The sequence below is a fragment of the Cavia porcellus genome, unplaced genomic scaffold (genome assembly GCF_034190915.1).
Source record: "Cavia porcellus strain 051 isolate PalLab524CR breed Dunkin Hartley unplaced genomic scaffold, mCavPor4.1 scaffold_14, whole genome shotgun sequence".
Taxonomy (NCBI): domain Eukaryota; kingdom Metazoa; phylum Chordata; class Mammalia; order Rodentia; family Caviidae; genus Cavia; species Cavia porcellus.
The window spans coordinates 71,847,113-71,864,442 of NW_026947497.1; the positions used below are offsets into that span (position 1 = coordinate 71,847,113).

Sequence of the window (17,330 nt, forward strand, 5' to 3'; positions counted from 1 at the left end):
TAATTAATTAAATACATATACTGGATTCACATAATAATACTATAAACTAAAAATCATTTTGTAGCAAAAAGTAGTTGTAATAAAATTTATGTTTCAGACATTTATCCATGACTTTTTAACTGTATAATGTTTTTGTTCTGTACTGATGATCAAAGTCACGACCTCACTCTATTCTCAGTTGTATAACATTTTATTATGTGTTTCCAATGCATATTTTTCTAATACAAAATGTGCAAATATGTGTAGGTTGAACAGTGTAATTTGTGGTCATTTTTTTTTCTTTGTTTTAAAGTTTCATATGCTAATTTTTAGCTTGCTACTTGTCAATAAGCAGCAGATCACTGCTGAACAGAGATGCACAGTGTATTGGCTTGAATTCTGTAGGGGAACATAATTGATAGAGAATAAATCTATAATTGTGCCAGGGAGTTCCACAGGCTCACAGGATGGAAGCTGGAGAGTTTACAGCACTATCCGTGCACTGGAGAGCTGGAGGGTTCAGTCCAAGAGGATGGCGATTAGGCAAGTGAGCATGAGGGATGAAGGATGCAACACCCGCTCAAGGAAAAGAACTAGAAGATCCCTGGACAGTGCTGGCAGGAGCCTGCACAGGAAGGCTGGGGAGACCAGGAGGCACGTGCAAAGGCATTGGCAGCAGAAGGCATCCTTGCTCAAGCTGGATGGAGCTCTTCGAAAATACACAAACCTCCTTCTTCCCCTTTTTTAAATTCCAGGCAGGCCACAAGTCAGTTGACTGGTACCACGTACAATTGGGGTGTGTCTTCCTCACTTAGTTTGCTGAACAACCTGCCAGTTACTTCACATATCTATCCAGCACTGTGTCTAATAATCTGCCAGGTATTGCTTAATCCAGTCAAGTTGACATACCAAGATAAATGGCCACACAGTAACTCAAATCTGTTTTACTATATATTTTGATTACTAGGTACCAATGTGCTCCAGGGCACCCCCAAAAGAACTCTCCAAATATCTCCAGTTTTCTGCTCAATTCGTTTTTTATTCTCTATAGTCCCTGATGAATGCTTTATTGGAAGATCTCCATTAACTGAGATTTGAATTAAGTGGGATGAACTGCCTTTATTTTTTTCCTTGGGCTGATTTCGACTTTGTTCTGCTGGATTATCACTCTCATTTTAGAGTAAATATCATAAGCAACCAATTACCTTTGTCAAGGAACCTGAGTTCAGTTGAGTTTTAAAAATTAACATTTTAATTAATTAGACAGTCTTACAGCTGATCCTCATCCCCCAGTGGATTTTCGAGAAGGCAGAAGGCCTATTGTTATGGCTTCTGCTTCTCTTTCTGCTCCTTGAGTGCACATCTACTTAACTGGGTGAAGTTTACTTTTTCCTTATTTGAAAAACTGCTGTTTTCCTGGGTATCAGGACTGGATGAGATGGTCGACATCCAGTAAGTTCTTCAGTATGCTGTGGACATATATCTTGGCTGGATGTAGTAACCTAGAATCATATTTTCTTCTAGTATTCATTCCAGTTTATTACTTGTCACTCTAAAACTATCATATTTTGGGCAATAAATTGCAGGATTATTCTCCCTGTGGAGTATGATTGTAGCATCCTCCTAGACTTCTGAGAAAGGTCCACAAATCTTTGTGATGATCACTTCAACCCCTAAGCTCAGCTTCGCTGCACACCTTCAGATTTCTACTCTGGAGTCTCTCGATGCCTGTACATATGACCTGGGAAATGGGTGGAGTAAGGGGGAGTTAGGATTCCCCAAACCAGAGATATCCAGTGTTGATCTAACCCCTGGAATTCCTTCAGCTCAGAGGATGTGACTGTTAGGAGTCCAGGTACTCTACAATTGTATTTTCTTCTTATTCTGCAGCCAGTTAGATGAGTCACCTTTCTAAGAATAGGCCCCACAGTTTGCCCTGCTTACTTTTTCTTCTTTTTTCCCCTCCTATCGACGTGTAATATACTTGTAATATACTAATATATGTGTAATACACTTATTACAATTCTAACTGTATATCTGATAAATGTCTACAATATCATGCCTTTAATGAATTCTGAATCCTTCTTAGTTTTTCTCTACTCACAAACTTTAAAAATATGGGCCATAGTCCCCAAATCAAATTTTGAATGTAATAGAAAAATAGTGAACATTCATTGTATTGAATCAGCAGAAGTGTCTGTAGCTGATTTGCAAATGTTGCATTTCATGAAGTATAAAGCTTTTTACTTGAGAATGCAAATACAAATAGCATTTCTACCCTGCAGGAAAGTTAAGGATAAGTGACAGCAACTCCACATATGGGCATATACATAAGATTATATACCTGGGTGTGGTCATGCACGCTTGTGACTCCAGCAGTGTGCAGGGGTATCAGGTAAAGGATCACATGTTTCAGCCCAACCTCTGCAACTGAGCAACTTAGTAAAATGCTGTCTCAACATTTTCAAAAGGGCTGGGAATGTAGCTTGATGTGCAGGTCCTGAGGGACAAAAAATTCCTTACAGTATTGTAAGATAGGCAAGGCAAGCCTTTAAAAATAATCCTCTTATAGGTTAATCTACTGAAATTGGTAAAGATCATGTTTCACGTTGTATAGCTATTAACTTAGATACCCATTTTTCAACTACAGAGTTTATTCTTACTATCACTATTCTATGAGGCAAGGGAGTGATAATCTGTGTCTGTAGTCTGATCTACTGATGTGAGTAAATACTAACAGTTGCCAGAGATAAATATGAAGCTATTTTCTAGAAGCCTGTATCCAAGGTCATTGGAAGAAAGTTATTTTCATCCATCAGAGGGCCGGTCTATAGCCCCAACCCCTTTTGCTTTCATTGTTGAGAACAGGATGACTCAAAATATCTAATTCCTCCTCTGCCACTTCAAATAAAGCCTCATGTTAGTTAAGTTATTGCATAAATTTGGAGTGAGGACAACAGGATTGAATAAAGGAGACTTGACATGATCCTTAAAATCAAGGAGAGAGAAGGCTGTCTCTGTCAGTATGGTGCTCCAACCGCAATGGGGCTGACATGCTCAGTGAACACAGAGGGTGATCCTGTGCAGATGCTTCTTCCTAATTCCACCTAGTGACTCCCTGTGGTGCAGGCATGGAGGGTGCCTCCCCTGCTGCTTCTGGGAGGAGGTAAATCTCAGGAGACCAAAATGAAAGGCAGGGTGTATTTTGTCTGATTATAAGGGATGGGGATCCTGACTTCTTGCAACACATTCATTAAACAGCTTCTGTTGCTTTCAGATTCACTGTTACCAGAAGGTCCTGAGGGAACCATGCCTTCTGAAAGCTCCCCAGATACCTGGGAGCATCCCAGAGGGGCTAGCCATTTAGTTTTAAAGATACTTTTTAAATGAGAAATGAACTAGAAACACCTTTTCTACACCTTATTATTTCAGATTACAAACCTGGCATAAAGAGATGGGGGAAAAAAAACAAAAAACAACCCCCCAAAACACCTGCTGGGTCCCTGAAGGGTATCATTTAACCAATGATTTGCAAACATAAAGGATACACTGCTCCCACTATATTAGAAAAGTACAAATACGATTATTCACATTCACTTATGGAAAGTTCTAATTTAGGCTTTAGTATTTGCAACAGTAATTGGGATAGAGACTTGGTCCCTTTTATCTCTTTTTTATTTAGAAATATATTAATGGTTTTGCTCATGATGCTGTTCTTGTTTGTCTTTGTGGTACCAAAGATACAAGGTTAATGTTCATACTGAGATTCATTCCCTGCTCTTTCTTATTTTTTTTCTCTAGGTAACTAAGATGCCTGGACTGATTTAAAGTTGAGATGGTCCTGAGTCAGTGTCACCTGGTGCTGGGATTACTGGTTTGTGCCACCATACATTGTCATTGGATTTTGATGTTTTGCCCCCCTACTCTCCTTAATCTAAATTTATGGAAGTGGAATTCCATGCACACATTTTTCTCTTTCCAAATGACAAAGGATTAACCCATATATGATAAAAGTTGGATTTTTAAAAAAAAAAATTTAGCAGGGATTACATTTTTGTTGTGGTGGTTGTGTTGTTGCCTAGAAAAATTCAAGGAACATGGATATGAGGAGAAAAACTTCTGCTATGTTTGTTATGGCTTGTGTCTAGATGTCCCCCCAAAACCTCATACAGTCATAGGTGGGACTTTTCAGAGGTGGCTGGACCCGGAGTGTGTGATGTGTGATCAAGTGTGTGTGATTACTATATTAGTCTACTGACTGGCTTGACAAAGTTCTGGGTAAGATTAAGGGTGCCCCACCATAGATGTGAAGGCTCTCCTAAGGGTGGATAGACTGGACAAGATATAAGGGACAAGAGGGTTGTTGCTCGCACTTGTCTCTTGCTGTTTGCTGCCTTCTGCTTGCCATGAACTGCTCGTCCCCTGCTATGCCACCCTGCCTTGGAGTCAGCCAACTGAGAACTTAAACCTCTACAAACTGCCAAATAAACTTTTCTGCCTTTAATTTGGGGTGTGTAGTGTTTTGTCACAACAGTAAGAACAGTAGCTGAGACAATGTCCCAATATTATTTTCTGCTCCAGTAATAGAACAGAATGCATGAAAGGATTATGTCTGTTATGAACCATCTTTGTTAGCAGTCTCATTGCAGTGTTGAGCCTTTACATAAACCCCTGCAGAAAGTAACATGAAGATTCCAGGGCCTCTCCACACTTTCAGAAGCTGTGTGTCTGAGACCTGGAATAGTCGATAAGAGCCAGTGGACTGAGAATATATTTATTAGTCCCAAAATTGGTTGCTATGTGTAATAGTAGAGAGAACATTAGACCTAAAATGAGAGAGGAAAATTTTTGGACATTAGTTACTTATTATTACGAGACATACATGAAACTCAGAACCAATTTTTTTCTCTATCAAATGAAAATCAAAGTACCTAACTTAGTCTGAAAAAATGTTTTCAATAATCTACATAGACTTTATCTAGATTCAAAGGTTAGTTAGAATGTGTGGAGTTTTAAGTTTATTCTTAGATACATCCTCAAATGTCCTTGTAAAAATTAAATAAAGTCTTAGTCATCTTTGATTATTAACAAAAGAGTCTCCATGTTGATAGGGTTATTGGGCTTATTTGCAAGTTGCACACAATTTTCTTTTGACATTACTCTTTCCCTTTTGGATATATGGCTCAGATAGTGGTCTCAGAGAAATCCCGTGCATGATGTTCAGATGCACACATCCTCATCTGTTCATAACCCTCCGTGCAGAAAGGCAACATTTAACCTCCACTTTTCCTCATTTGGGCTTGGGTTACAAAGGGGAAAGACAGTGTCACAAGATGAGTTATTCTATGTGATGCAACCTGCCTTGCTACTCAGGGTTTCTCCTTCCTGATTTCTGCCATGTGTTTTTTGAGGTGAATACCAAAGTTTAAGATTCCACCCTAACATAGCCTCGCATAAAATCCTAAACCAGATTCTGACAACTTGCCTTGAGCACATAGATTCAGCCCTACTGAAACAAAGACTGTTCATTTATGACCACAGAATAGTTGCTTGCTCTTGGTTAAGCATGTTTATACTTCTCTCATCTATAGTTTGGTTTTAACATGTACTTAGTTTTTAAATATCAATAGACCCCCAGTGCAAGGCTATCTCTATTGAATACAAGTGGTTCAGTTATTAATCATGCTACTGCTTCACACATTTGAAAATATATGTTCTATGACATAATATTATGGCATAAATAAATACAGAAAACTTGTCCATTGCTCCATTCACCGAAAAGTGCTTCTAAAATAAAGGCCACCCAGAGGATTAAATACATTTTGTCACTTCTTTATTAGTCATAAACTCATTACAAAATTGACTCATATAATTAGAAATATTACAAATCACAAATAAATCATATCATTTAAATATTAAATTATACTTTGTATTTGCAAAATATCCAGTATAAGAATGAACATTTGTGCTCATGTAACAAAAATGAAGAGAAAATATGAAAATGCATTAAGGAATATATAATTATACCATATAGTTATAGATAGCAGGCCAAATCTGTTTGATCTAATATAAAAACAAAAAAGGAGACATTTACTATTTAATCTTTTGTAACTTTTTTGGTAAATTGAAACAATATATACATGTATGTTCTAACTTCACAGGCAGGAAGTAACACATATTAAAGTTATAATTAGGCGTACTAACTATAATTTCTTATGTACCTGTGATACATAGATATGCTTTGTTGTAGAATCCATTTGTCACAGGTGACAAAAATTCTTTTTTCTTTAATTAGATTAAGTTCAGCAATGCTTTTATTAATACATGTATTTTATTTTCCTCAAATGTTTCACAATCATAGTTTAGTATCACTGGAGTATTAAGTAATCCCATGCATTAAATGTCATGTTCATAGTTGAAGCTTTCAATTGTTCTTATTTTTGACATACCAGTGAGATGCAAGAGTGATTTATTGTCATGTGGTCCGAGGACACTGGAAATGAAATTTTAAAAATTGACACTGTCTTCTAATTTTTATGTGTGGTGAAGAAAGGGATCGCTACACTCCTGAGGTACCTGACTCCTAAAGCAACCTAATAACCGGAAGTCTCATTAAAGGGAAAAGACACATGAAGATATCACTATTGTGACCATATATATAATACAAAAGAAGTACAAATAAATAAGATTATGTTATAGAGAAGATCTACTATTAGCAAATGTTATGCACAATATAAAAATATTTATCATACTCAAAGAAGCATTTAGTTTTTATTTCCCACTTTAGCTTTCTATTAACTGTAGTTTATTAAGAATGATAAAGCCATAAATGGTATAACAGATACTCAAAGAAAGTTCTAATTTCTCAAATATCAGCAAAATAACTTTCTACATGTAATTCAAACAAATACCAAATGTGTGTAGTCATGATTGTAAGAATATGTACTTGTTTTTTTATATTCTATGCTTTATGATATAACCAGAGCAAGTTGTCAGTTTGCCACACAAACATTCTATATTTTCTATAAGGCAGACTGAGACCAAGTTTCACTTAAAAGCTCTCATGAGCATGACATTTTATGTGGCTTTGTTTCATGTACCAAGTGCGCTGAGCCAAACCTGGACACATCCCCATAGAACTAGGTAGCATTTGAAATGCCACATAAACATATTAACTGATTTTGTTTTATAGCTTGATTATTATCCTCTCAAAATTGTTACATTGTTTACTCAATTCCTAGTGTAGTATACTACAATCAATTCTAATTCTTAAATTTGTTACTCTAAACAGAGAAAAATTTCACCCACTCAGGGCACAAACTTTAGACTGTAAAAGGCACTCTTAATTTTGTGCTGAGAAAATGGAATGTGGTATTGGCTTTTCCCAAGCCATTAAAACATTCCAGAGAATGATATTAATTATATCTTGAATTCCCCTTCATGGAATATAAAGACAATTGACAAGCATAACAATATTTTAACATAGATGCTCTGTTCATACAACCAAAGTAAAGCAACAATTAACAGCAAAAAAAAAATTAAAAAATAAAAAGTAAAAGAGATGCTTTTGTTAGAATTCCAAACAACATACATATGAAATCCAACTGTCCAAGGTGATTGAGGATAAATAAGAAAAATAAAAGTGGGAGTGTATTTCAAGATGGTCAGCTTCATCACTAAGTTAAGGTGATGTAAAAAATGTAGGTGTACAACTTTGATGTGTAATTTCTGCCTGGGAACAGCAAAAAAGCTTAAGGGATGTGAAAGAAGGACCAGCAAGAACACTAAAAATACCGTTTTTAAATTCGAAAAGAGAAAAAATTTAGAAAGGGAAGAACCCGTGAGATCGATAGTTGTGTTCATTCTATGCACACTTACTTGATAATTTGTATATATTTATTTCTAGATGCAAGCTACTTTCAAACAGACTGAACTAACCTAGAAAATGGGCCCCTGTCAGAAAATGAATGCTGTAGTAAGAGCAATGATCTCTAATGCTAACTGCAAATGGCTCATTTTACAAAAAAATTGTATGGAAAGTTCACCCTATGTAATATCTGTAGTTCTTATCAAAATGAAAGGGAAAGGTAGCCAGGAATTCCTCCCTTAGAGAAAAACTGATATGACCCCCCTGCATTCACAGAATGTGAGCAATCATCTCATCTCAATGCCAATTTCATCTAGGAAAACTGAGCTTTCATACAAGGGAAGTAGCTTTCTCAAGGCAAAGAGCAGAGTAATGGCTCCCGGTTTTAAAAGCGTGGGCACAGACTATGAATCGCTCACATGGTCTCACAGTGCCCTGCACAGGGTTTATAAGTGAGGTGTTCTACAGACATTTCAGGTGAGCTGATAAATGAAGAATAGATGATCAAATGAATAAGATAATGCAGAACCACATTAGATTATGCTACCAGTAATAATAGTGGGCAGCCGGCATCTATGTCCATTAAAATGGTGACCCGCTTTGTTCCCATTGTTCCTAAAGTGTTCTTGTTTGAGCCATTTTGATTAAATAAAAAAAAAAAAATCAGGTGCCAGGAGAAGCTGATATACAATGGGGCATTTTTAAAGTAACTTGTAATGTATCAATGATACTGCTTTTTAGTGGAGTTACAGTTATTTTCACAGGTATTTTGCCCATGCCACTATGGGACATTCAACTATTTGAACTGGACCTAGGGCCACTCACACCCATATTATGTCTCCTGCAGTGGTGATGGACAGGCACTTACGCCTACCCCACCTCAGCTCTGTGATCATTCTGCAGCAAGTACTTGACCACTATCAGGGCTCATTCTAAAGGCAGTGTTCAGAAAGACAGAGAAACTGGAGAGGAAGAAAAGTACGAGATCTATGAACATTAAACTACTTGAAGAATGAAGGAAAGCTGTTAAACTGGCCATAACTGGAAAAGCAGAACTAAAACTACATTAAATCTGCCAATAATTGGAAACTACTGTTTCAAACATAAAGCAAAGAGAAGGGGTCAGTCAGTCACAGCTATTGGTGTATAAATCAAGTTGAGGTCAGAGAAGAGCAAGCTTCCTATAAATTCTTGAAAAACACTTCCTGCAGATTTAAGTAGATACGTGAGAGTAACTTTTAAAATGGCAGGAAAGAGGCTGGGTGATAGCTTCCGTGTTCCACACATAGTCAAGTGCAAGAGGAGACTCTGTAAGCAGAGTTCACGGCAGTGCTCTGAGATGCACGGTGGTCAGTAGGACTGTTTGGGGACCCAGGTAAACTTCCAGCCCCCCTCTTTGTCTCTGCGCACAAAAGCTTGTCCCTGGTGAAAAGAATGAGTCTTCACATTGCAGTGTGGGCTCAGGGATGTGGAGAAAGCCATCTCGGTTTTGTTGGGTGACACATCCACGTCCTGATAAGGAAGCATTTGGGTCCTTCCTGGGGGACGTGAAAGTTGAGGAAAGCAGGGAAGCTCTCCCCCGGGGCTGGCAGTGCTACCCAACAAGGCTGTTCCTTCACCTTCGTGGTCATTGGGAAGATGCTCTCTGGCGACATTTCCATAATCAACCGCTTCACCCACAAAGTGGGAATATGCTCTGGTGACTCCTTGGGGATGAGCAGAGAGGGCACTGCAGTTAGCTGATTTGGCATCATCGATAGTGTCAAAGTCTTTCAACCCAAGCATCTGGAGGACCCAGGGATCCACAGGGGGCCTGGGTTGTTCTGCACAGTTGTCAAACTCACTAGAGAGATTCCTCTTGGCATTTTTGGCGTGGGGAGTCTCGGCAGGAGAGTATCTTTGCTCTTTAGGATTTCTCTTCCCCTTTCTGAATTTCCCACATACTTTGGAGAACTCATCTGAAGAAAGCAATTTCTAGAAGAGTGAAATTTGAAAATTACACATTTCTCAAATATTTACTGACTACCGTAATGCTGCAGAAAATTATAATTTTATTTTTTCATGCACAAGCAAAGATGATTGGTTTACTGTCTGTGAATTAAAATTCATGCAAGATGATAGTTTATTACCTAGTGGCTTTAATTCAGATATTTTACTCTAGTTTGAAAAGCTAAAATCAGTTGATACTGTCTTTAGCATTTCACCTCAGGAAAGAAAATGGCTATGCTGAAGGTGATAATGGCAATGATAATTTACTGAATTATCATTCATAAGTAAATATGCTATTATTTATTATGCGTTTAAAGGATTGATCAGATGCATTCTCTCTTTGTGTGTAGTGGCTGCTAATCTCCATTAATCAGGAAACCAGGGCACTGATAGCTTGGGGACCTGGTAAGGATTGCTCAGCTCAGATTTAAACCATACCCATCTAAATCTAGGCAGAAACTCTGATTTAAACATCCTATAATGTTGCCTGGTTTATTTCATTAACTTTCAAAGCATTCTCATGAGATATATTATTACATGATTCTAACTCTTACAAAACTGAGATCCAGAGAGATACAATCTAATTAACATCACTTAATAAGTTAACAATGATTCATGCATGGAAGAGGAGAAATTAAGACTACAAGCTAAGAACTACAACATACATTCTTTTTATCAAAAACAATGATTGCAAAGGTATCAAATCTAAGATCTCTGCTGAACTATTATGTTTAGTAAGTATATCAACTTAGATTAAAAACATCAAGTTACATAGATTGAGTAGAAATGAGGTAAAAATTGGTAAGTAAACTGATAATAATACAATGGAAAATATATAATATGAAGTTTGCAAAACAGCTGGGCATTATTGTGTGCACCTGTAATTTCAAATTTCAAAACTCTGGGAGGCTGAGGCAGAAAAATTGTGAACTTCATCCCAGATTGGAAAACTGATTGATTTTGCAAGACTCTGTTTCAAAATAAAGTAAAATAGGCTTAGTGCAAAGACCATGGGTTCCATCCTAACACACACTCACACACATACAAACTTGCAAAACTGAAGAAAATAAAGAGAACGAAGGAGAATATAGTTGAGGTATTCATCCTTAAGTTGGAAATAATTCATTTAAAAGTGTAAGAAAATAGCAAATGAAAGGAAATGGAACTTCACACACCTGCCAGTCAAGTAGTGTATCTGGGCTCTAGTCAGATTCATAAATAGCCTTTCAGACCAAGAGAGAGTCTAAGCAGATCTTACGCCCCATCCATTTATACATACACTGTATACATCCATTTAGAGGCCCTAACTGAGAATGATTTATCTGAAGTCAGATAGATAACTCAAATAACTGACATTTTCATATCCATTTCTACTCCAGTATTTCATGTACATAACTCTCCCTTTTATAAACAACATCTGTGGTCTCAGTACTTCCATGGATTAGGTTTTGCTGCTTCAGGAACTCTTTTTGCAGTGCCTGGCTGGATGCCTCAATCTAGACATTCCAAGGAATAATACATACACTGTCTTGTGAGCCTCATATATTTTCTTAAGAAAAAAAATGATCGATGCATTAATATACATCAAGACGCATTGCTTAGTACACTTCTTGCATTTAATCAAAGTTTGGCCTTGTTTTGTTTTTGTCAATGGTCACCTTTCTCAAATCTCTGCCTTGATCTCATGAAAAAAGATTGTGAACACACCTTGGCCTTCTCTTCGAGACATTTAACCAAAGTAGAATTCAGGTACTGTCTGAGGTGATTATTCTCTTCGTGCAGCCTAGCAAGTTCCTCTTCCTTCTGTATCAGAGTATCTTGAAGCTGTAAAAAGCAGACGATGGTGAAGGCCACCCCACTATGTTGACTTAGTAAATTTATAGTAATGCTCCTTCTCCTCAACCCTCTTAAACACCATTATTCTGTTTGTTTTCCAAACAGAATTTCAGGGAGTCCTCTTTCACAGAGACCTAAATTAAATCTACACCCTTCTACCACATGACTGTTCAGTTTTGTGCTCTGAATTTTTCATTGATTACAAAGTGTTTGAGGAGATTAAATGACTTTCAAAGTTGAAACCACAAAGCGGTCAGGTAGGTATGAAGGGAAATAAGCTGAATGCAAGCGTTTAAATATAGAAAAGGTGTTCAGAAAGGTTAGACCCCTTCCATACGCATTTAAAGGGATGAAGAGGCTGTGGCTGCCCACATGTCTACTGTATTAAATTACTCTTCAGGAGCCACAATAAATACAGCATAGAAAGTGAAGCAATCTTCAGAAATGCTTTTATGAGCATCATCTTTTCTTGCAGTGATGACTTAGGTTCATCACTTAAAAACATCATGATATTCAGTATGTCACTGGTTTTTCCAAGAACCCTTTGTGACCCTCCTCTTAAATACTCCTGTCTCATCAATGAGAGAAAGAAGGATTCAAGGAAACTTATAGCTAAAATGTGAAAAATCAGTTTGACTGCAGGTTTCTGTTTTAGAGTGTTACTGCTATTTTTTTCCTCTGACAAAGCTCATATATCTTTAGATCTCTTTAGATAGACATTTACTTTGAATCTAACCTATGTCAATGCGAACCTTAAAAGAGGAGAAGAGGCAACATGAAGTTAAGGAGAGAACATTCAGAGAACATTCTCCCTGTCCTCTGTAACACAGACCTGCTTGTTTCGGAAGAGCTGCGAGGAAAGCTGAGTTTCTTCCCATGAACAGGAGTCCAGAACAGGGAAACCCAAGTCACAGGATGGTTCTGTGTGAAAACACAAAATGAATAGCAGAGAACACACACTGCTGATCTGTGTGCAACAGATTCATTAGATGATCTCCAAAGTCCAAAAGGTTCAATTATTTTTCTTGAAATAGCTATTTCTTCCACACAGGAAAACAAAATATTTAGAGCTTTCAGGATAGGCAAGCAAGTGCTGGGTGACAGAAGGATATGTACCCACTGTATGCCAGGGTCACTATAGAGGTGACTGTTTTAGGAGGTAACTGATCACAGTCTTCCCTGATGTGTTCAGTCCTGCTGATGGAACTATATGACTCTACTATTGTCTCTACCGGAAAATGTTGTGATTCCAATATATTTTTATAATTTATATTCCATTCTCTAAAGATTTAAAGCTTCCTGATATAGGGTTTGGCTTCACAATTAATCTTATCTAGCTGTGCTCCCATTTCCCTGTCTGCCAGCTTGTTAAATTAGATGAACCTTATTTATTCAGAATTCTATTGGGCAAGACTTTCTACTTTAAAATAATCACTTTGCTTCTCTAAAGATCTTGAAGGAAATTTCAAAACTATGTCCATACCTTATGTTTCAGCTGTTTCTGTGTGTATAGTTTTATGAAGCTGCAGAGGGTTTTTTCCCATAGTTGACAGCAAAATATAATTGTCAATCACAATTGTTTAGTCATGCTGAATCAGTTGATTTTGTTCACTCTTTTACTGTCATTCTAATTCTCATCCTGCTCTACTGAAATTGTTATCGCTGAAATGTATTTTTCTTAAGAGAAATGATGACTGAAGAAACAGGAATATAATTGTGTGATTAAACCTGGCTTCAAATCAATTAGTCTTCTGTTTTTGCTGTTGCTTGTATGATAGCATTAAAACTCTACAACTGTGACATATAATGATCTTTCAGATTCTTTTGTTTGTGGTTTGTCTTAATCCCTCCCCCCAAATCATGTGGCATATTGGACAACAGGAATGAAAATATTTAATTCTGAGCTGTCTGTGAGATGTAATTCTTTTTCCAGAAATTTGAGAGTCATGCAATTCCCTTAATATTCATAAGGACTCGCCACTAAGGTCCCGGTTCAAAATAAATGTTTCCATAGAATTTCCTCTGTGAAATAAAAGATTAAGTTTTTCACTCTTGCTTTTTTCCAAACTCAGGAAAATCTTGTTGAATTCTGAAAGAAAAGTTCCAACTGGCATCTTGGAATTAGTAAGTGGCAAACGTAACTTACTGGAATGTTCTTCCTAAAACTTTCAACCACATCAAATTTTCTCAGTAAATCAGGAACTTTTAAAAACTATTCAGAGTCCAGTGAGTGAAAGGAATAATCCCATTTTCACTATTTGGCAAGTAAAAAGTATCAAGCTTCATGCCTCAAATTGAAAGAATGCTGGAGGCACAAAATTTCTCAAGTTCCTTTTCTATAGAGTCACGGCCCTTGGGCTTTGCAGCCATGGGTCTAGAATAGCGCTCTAGGTCCATCAGGATTGTAGAGAAGCAGAACTTACCCTGTTTCTGTGGTGCTTGTTGGGGATCACTGTTGTCCAGGAGACCAGCAGCCCAGAAAGAGACCCAAGTCTCCGTGGAAACATCAACACTAGACTCTGATGTTGCAGCGGAATACGGGCAGTTATAGTTCTGGCCTCCTGAAAGATACTGGTCTGGACAAGGCAGAATGGTGTTCTGTGGAATTCAATATAAGAAGTGGAGGAAGGGTCCAGGAGAGGAGTGATGGGGTTTGAAGGGGAATAGGGTGGGAAAAACACACAAAAATTACACGCAGTGAGCCAAAAAGCAGTGAAGGTGTTTGGTGTAGATCTAGATCAAATTTAAATCGCTTAATGGTACTAACAGAGATTCGCCTCCATGTTTACCCAGTACTTTCTTTGGGCCTTTTGAGGAAAGAGCAGACAAGTACTGGTTATTGGTAGGTAACAGGTATTTCCTGTTGCAACTTCTAACTTATCTAATAAGCTACTCAGCAGTGAACCAGAAAGAATTCTGATTAATGATTCAAAGATGTAAGAACTATTGGGTCTTCTCTAGCAAATATCTTAATTGACAAAGAATCCAGGTATCAGAGGATGAAATGGACAGGACACCACGTCATATAAATTAACTTCTTAGTTTGATCGCCAAATCACATCCTTATCTTATTCTTTCATCCCCTTCCCTCCAATGTAACATTTTGTTGCTTGTTCTTATGATGCTTATGAGTGCATATATATATATATATATATATATATATATATATATATATCCCACAGATACTAAATAAATTTCCCTTCCATTCTAACCATGGAAGTGCAGTATCACTTCAGGTAAACATCTCCTCAAAGGGTAAAGAAGGTAAAACTCTCTCCACCTTCCCAACTCCAAGGCTTTACACAATTATTCTGTCCCCACCAAATGCCTGGCTGTGCTCTGATTGGGTGGCTGCCTCCTGCCCTCCACTCTTCCCATCCCAGACAATGCTTCCCATTTTCCAAACAGGGCCAGGGGCGCAGCCTTCCTGGGTTAATTTATACAGTGTTCCTTTCTTAATGATTGGTCAATGTTTAACCAGGAAACAGCCATTTAATTTAGGATTGGGCAGATACTTTTTTGATCACTTAGAAGTCTTTTGTCTACTTGAGAACTTCCTTGGGCCTAACATAAATAGAAAACAAATAATAATAAGAAAAAACATTGAAAAGTCACATTTTGCTAATGTTCTCAGAGTTAAATTTAGGGAGAAAAAAGCTTTGAAGCAAGCGAAGCAGGAGGAGCTCAGACTCAAGGAATCCAGTCAAACCTTTATCAAGAACTATTTTTCTTTTACTCTAAAAGCCTGTTTACAGACTCTCCTGTGAGGTTATTATTGGAGTCAGCCCTAAGCTATTATGCAATTGACACCTGAGAGGAAAATAAACCCAAACACACTGAAAGCCGTTCAAGTCCAAGTGTTTGCAAATACGTGAATAATCTGGAGGAAGAGCTGGAATGAAGAGTGGGTGCAGGTGCAGAGGAAGTGTGGAGAAAATGGAGAGTGCGTGTATTAGAGAAACAGCGCCCGAGGGAGAGCAAGGAGGAGGCGCCCCGAGAAGCCCGGTTTCCATGTCAGGCAGCAAAGGCAGTCAGGCTCTGAACCGGCCTACACCCCGAGCGCAGAGGATTCAGAGCTCCGCGCTTGCCTGCGAGCGGCCCGCGTCAGGTCCTCACTTACCATCTTGCGGTGGAAAAAGCAATGCAGAGACAGAGCCCGGGTAACTTTTTCCTAAAGGCAGTGGGAGATTTAAATGGGCTGAAGGGAGGAGCCAGGAGAGGCGAGTTCTAATCTGCAGGAGCTCGGGGTGACGCGCGGGGCTCCTGGCAAGCGCTGCCTTCTGATTTGGCGCGAGGCTGTCAAACAGGTGACGTGGGTCGGGAGGGGGACACCCAGCCACAGCAAAGTGACTCGGGCATCAGCACCCCGGCCGGTGGTGTGGAGACCCGACCTGCGCTTTGCAAACTAGCGACTGGCGCTACCTGCGCGGGGCATCAAGCTCTGGGGCTCGCGGTACTGGCCCGGCCCAGTGGGCAGAGCTCCCTCCTCCTCCTCGGGTCCTGGAGGAGTTCATTGCAGCGGGCGGGCAGGGGCTCAGGATCAGGCAAAATCCAGCTGCATTTCAAAGGGGATGGGGGGCGGGGAGGGGGCTCCTGAGGGTGCCACTTTCACAGACCTTAGAGTTAGTACTGCCTGAAAGTACTTTTCAGCCCACAGGAAAACTAACGTCATTGGTTGTACGATGTAACAGGGCTTATTTATTTTTTCCTATTTGTAGTGTCTTATTTTACCCAATTTCTGAAACAAGTGATTAAACTTAAACTTCCCAAGAATGGCAAGCTCTCCTCTTCACGGTCTCCCAGTGCAGGGTTAATTCCTGATGTATGACCCAGTGTGGTATAAAGATGTACAGAATGCGTGAATCAGCCTAGACATTCAGGAATCTAAAGTGTTTTCCTCTGTGTTGGGTCTACTGTTAATTAATCATTATATAACAATTAATTATATAGTATACAGTATTACAATTAAGAAAAATTAGTGTATACTAACACTCCTCAAAGTATTCTATTCCCTTCATCTTTTATCTTACATTTTATTTTAATGTAATGCTGTATGGAGAGAAGAATGAAGGATAAAACCATGTTTAAAAAATTCATCTACCACCGATAGACAGGTTCTCATTTCAACTTGCCAATTCCATGGATGTTCATCACCCACAGGAGGCAGGTACTTTTATTGGCCCTGTTTTGCAGGCCAGGGAGCAGAACACTGTGGATGAGAAAATGAACCAGCGTTGTGACCTCAGGAAGCAGCAGGCTCGGGATCTGAGCCTCTGACCAGGGTACCTGAAATGTGTTCCCCTCAGATTCTTATGTTGAAATCCTAACCAAGCTGATACTGCATTGAGCAGGGACTCTAACGAGCTAATTGAGGTTAAATAAGCTCACGAAGGTGGAGCCCTAATGCAGTAAGATGGTGATCTTATAACAGGGCAAGGACTCCAGGAATTCACACCCAGAGGAAAGGTCAGGTGAACACACACACAGGACTACAAGAAGAGATGCCTCAGGAGAAACCGTGTTATTCTTCCAGCTGTTGGAAGTGTGAGAAAATAAATTTCTCTTGTTTAAGGCCACGCAGTGTGTGACATTTCTGTTCTGTTTCTGTTCCGAGCAGATTAGAATGTGCTTGAGGTGGGGCCTGAGGCCTGACATGTGC

At 38.7% G+C, this 17,330-nt stretch overlaps 1 protein-coding gene across 1 annotated transcript; it reads right to left on the bottom strand.

The window, feature by feature from the left end:
• Positions 1 to 6,082: 6,082 nt before the first annotated feature.
• Positions 6,083 to 16,489, bottom strand: Gmnc (geminin coiled-coil domain containing). The gene is made up of 5 exons (XM_013160110.3): positions 15,792 to 16,489; positions 14,095 to 14,269; positions 12,504 to 12,592; positions 11,543 to 11,659; positions 6,083 to 9,820 (listed from the first exon to the last, which is right to left on the bottom strand). The coding sequence occupies exons 1-5, from the start codon at positions 15,792 to 15,794 to the stop codon at positions 9,197 to 9,199; spliced, it is 1,008 nt and encodes a 335-aa protein (XP_013015564.1). The 5' UTR covers positions 15,795 to 16,489; the 3' UTR covers positions 6,083 to 9,196.
• Positions 16,490 to 17,330: the final 841 nt, after the last annotated feature.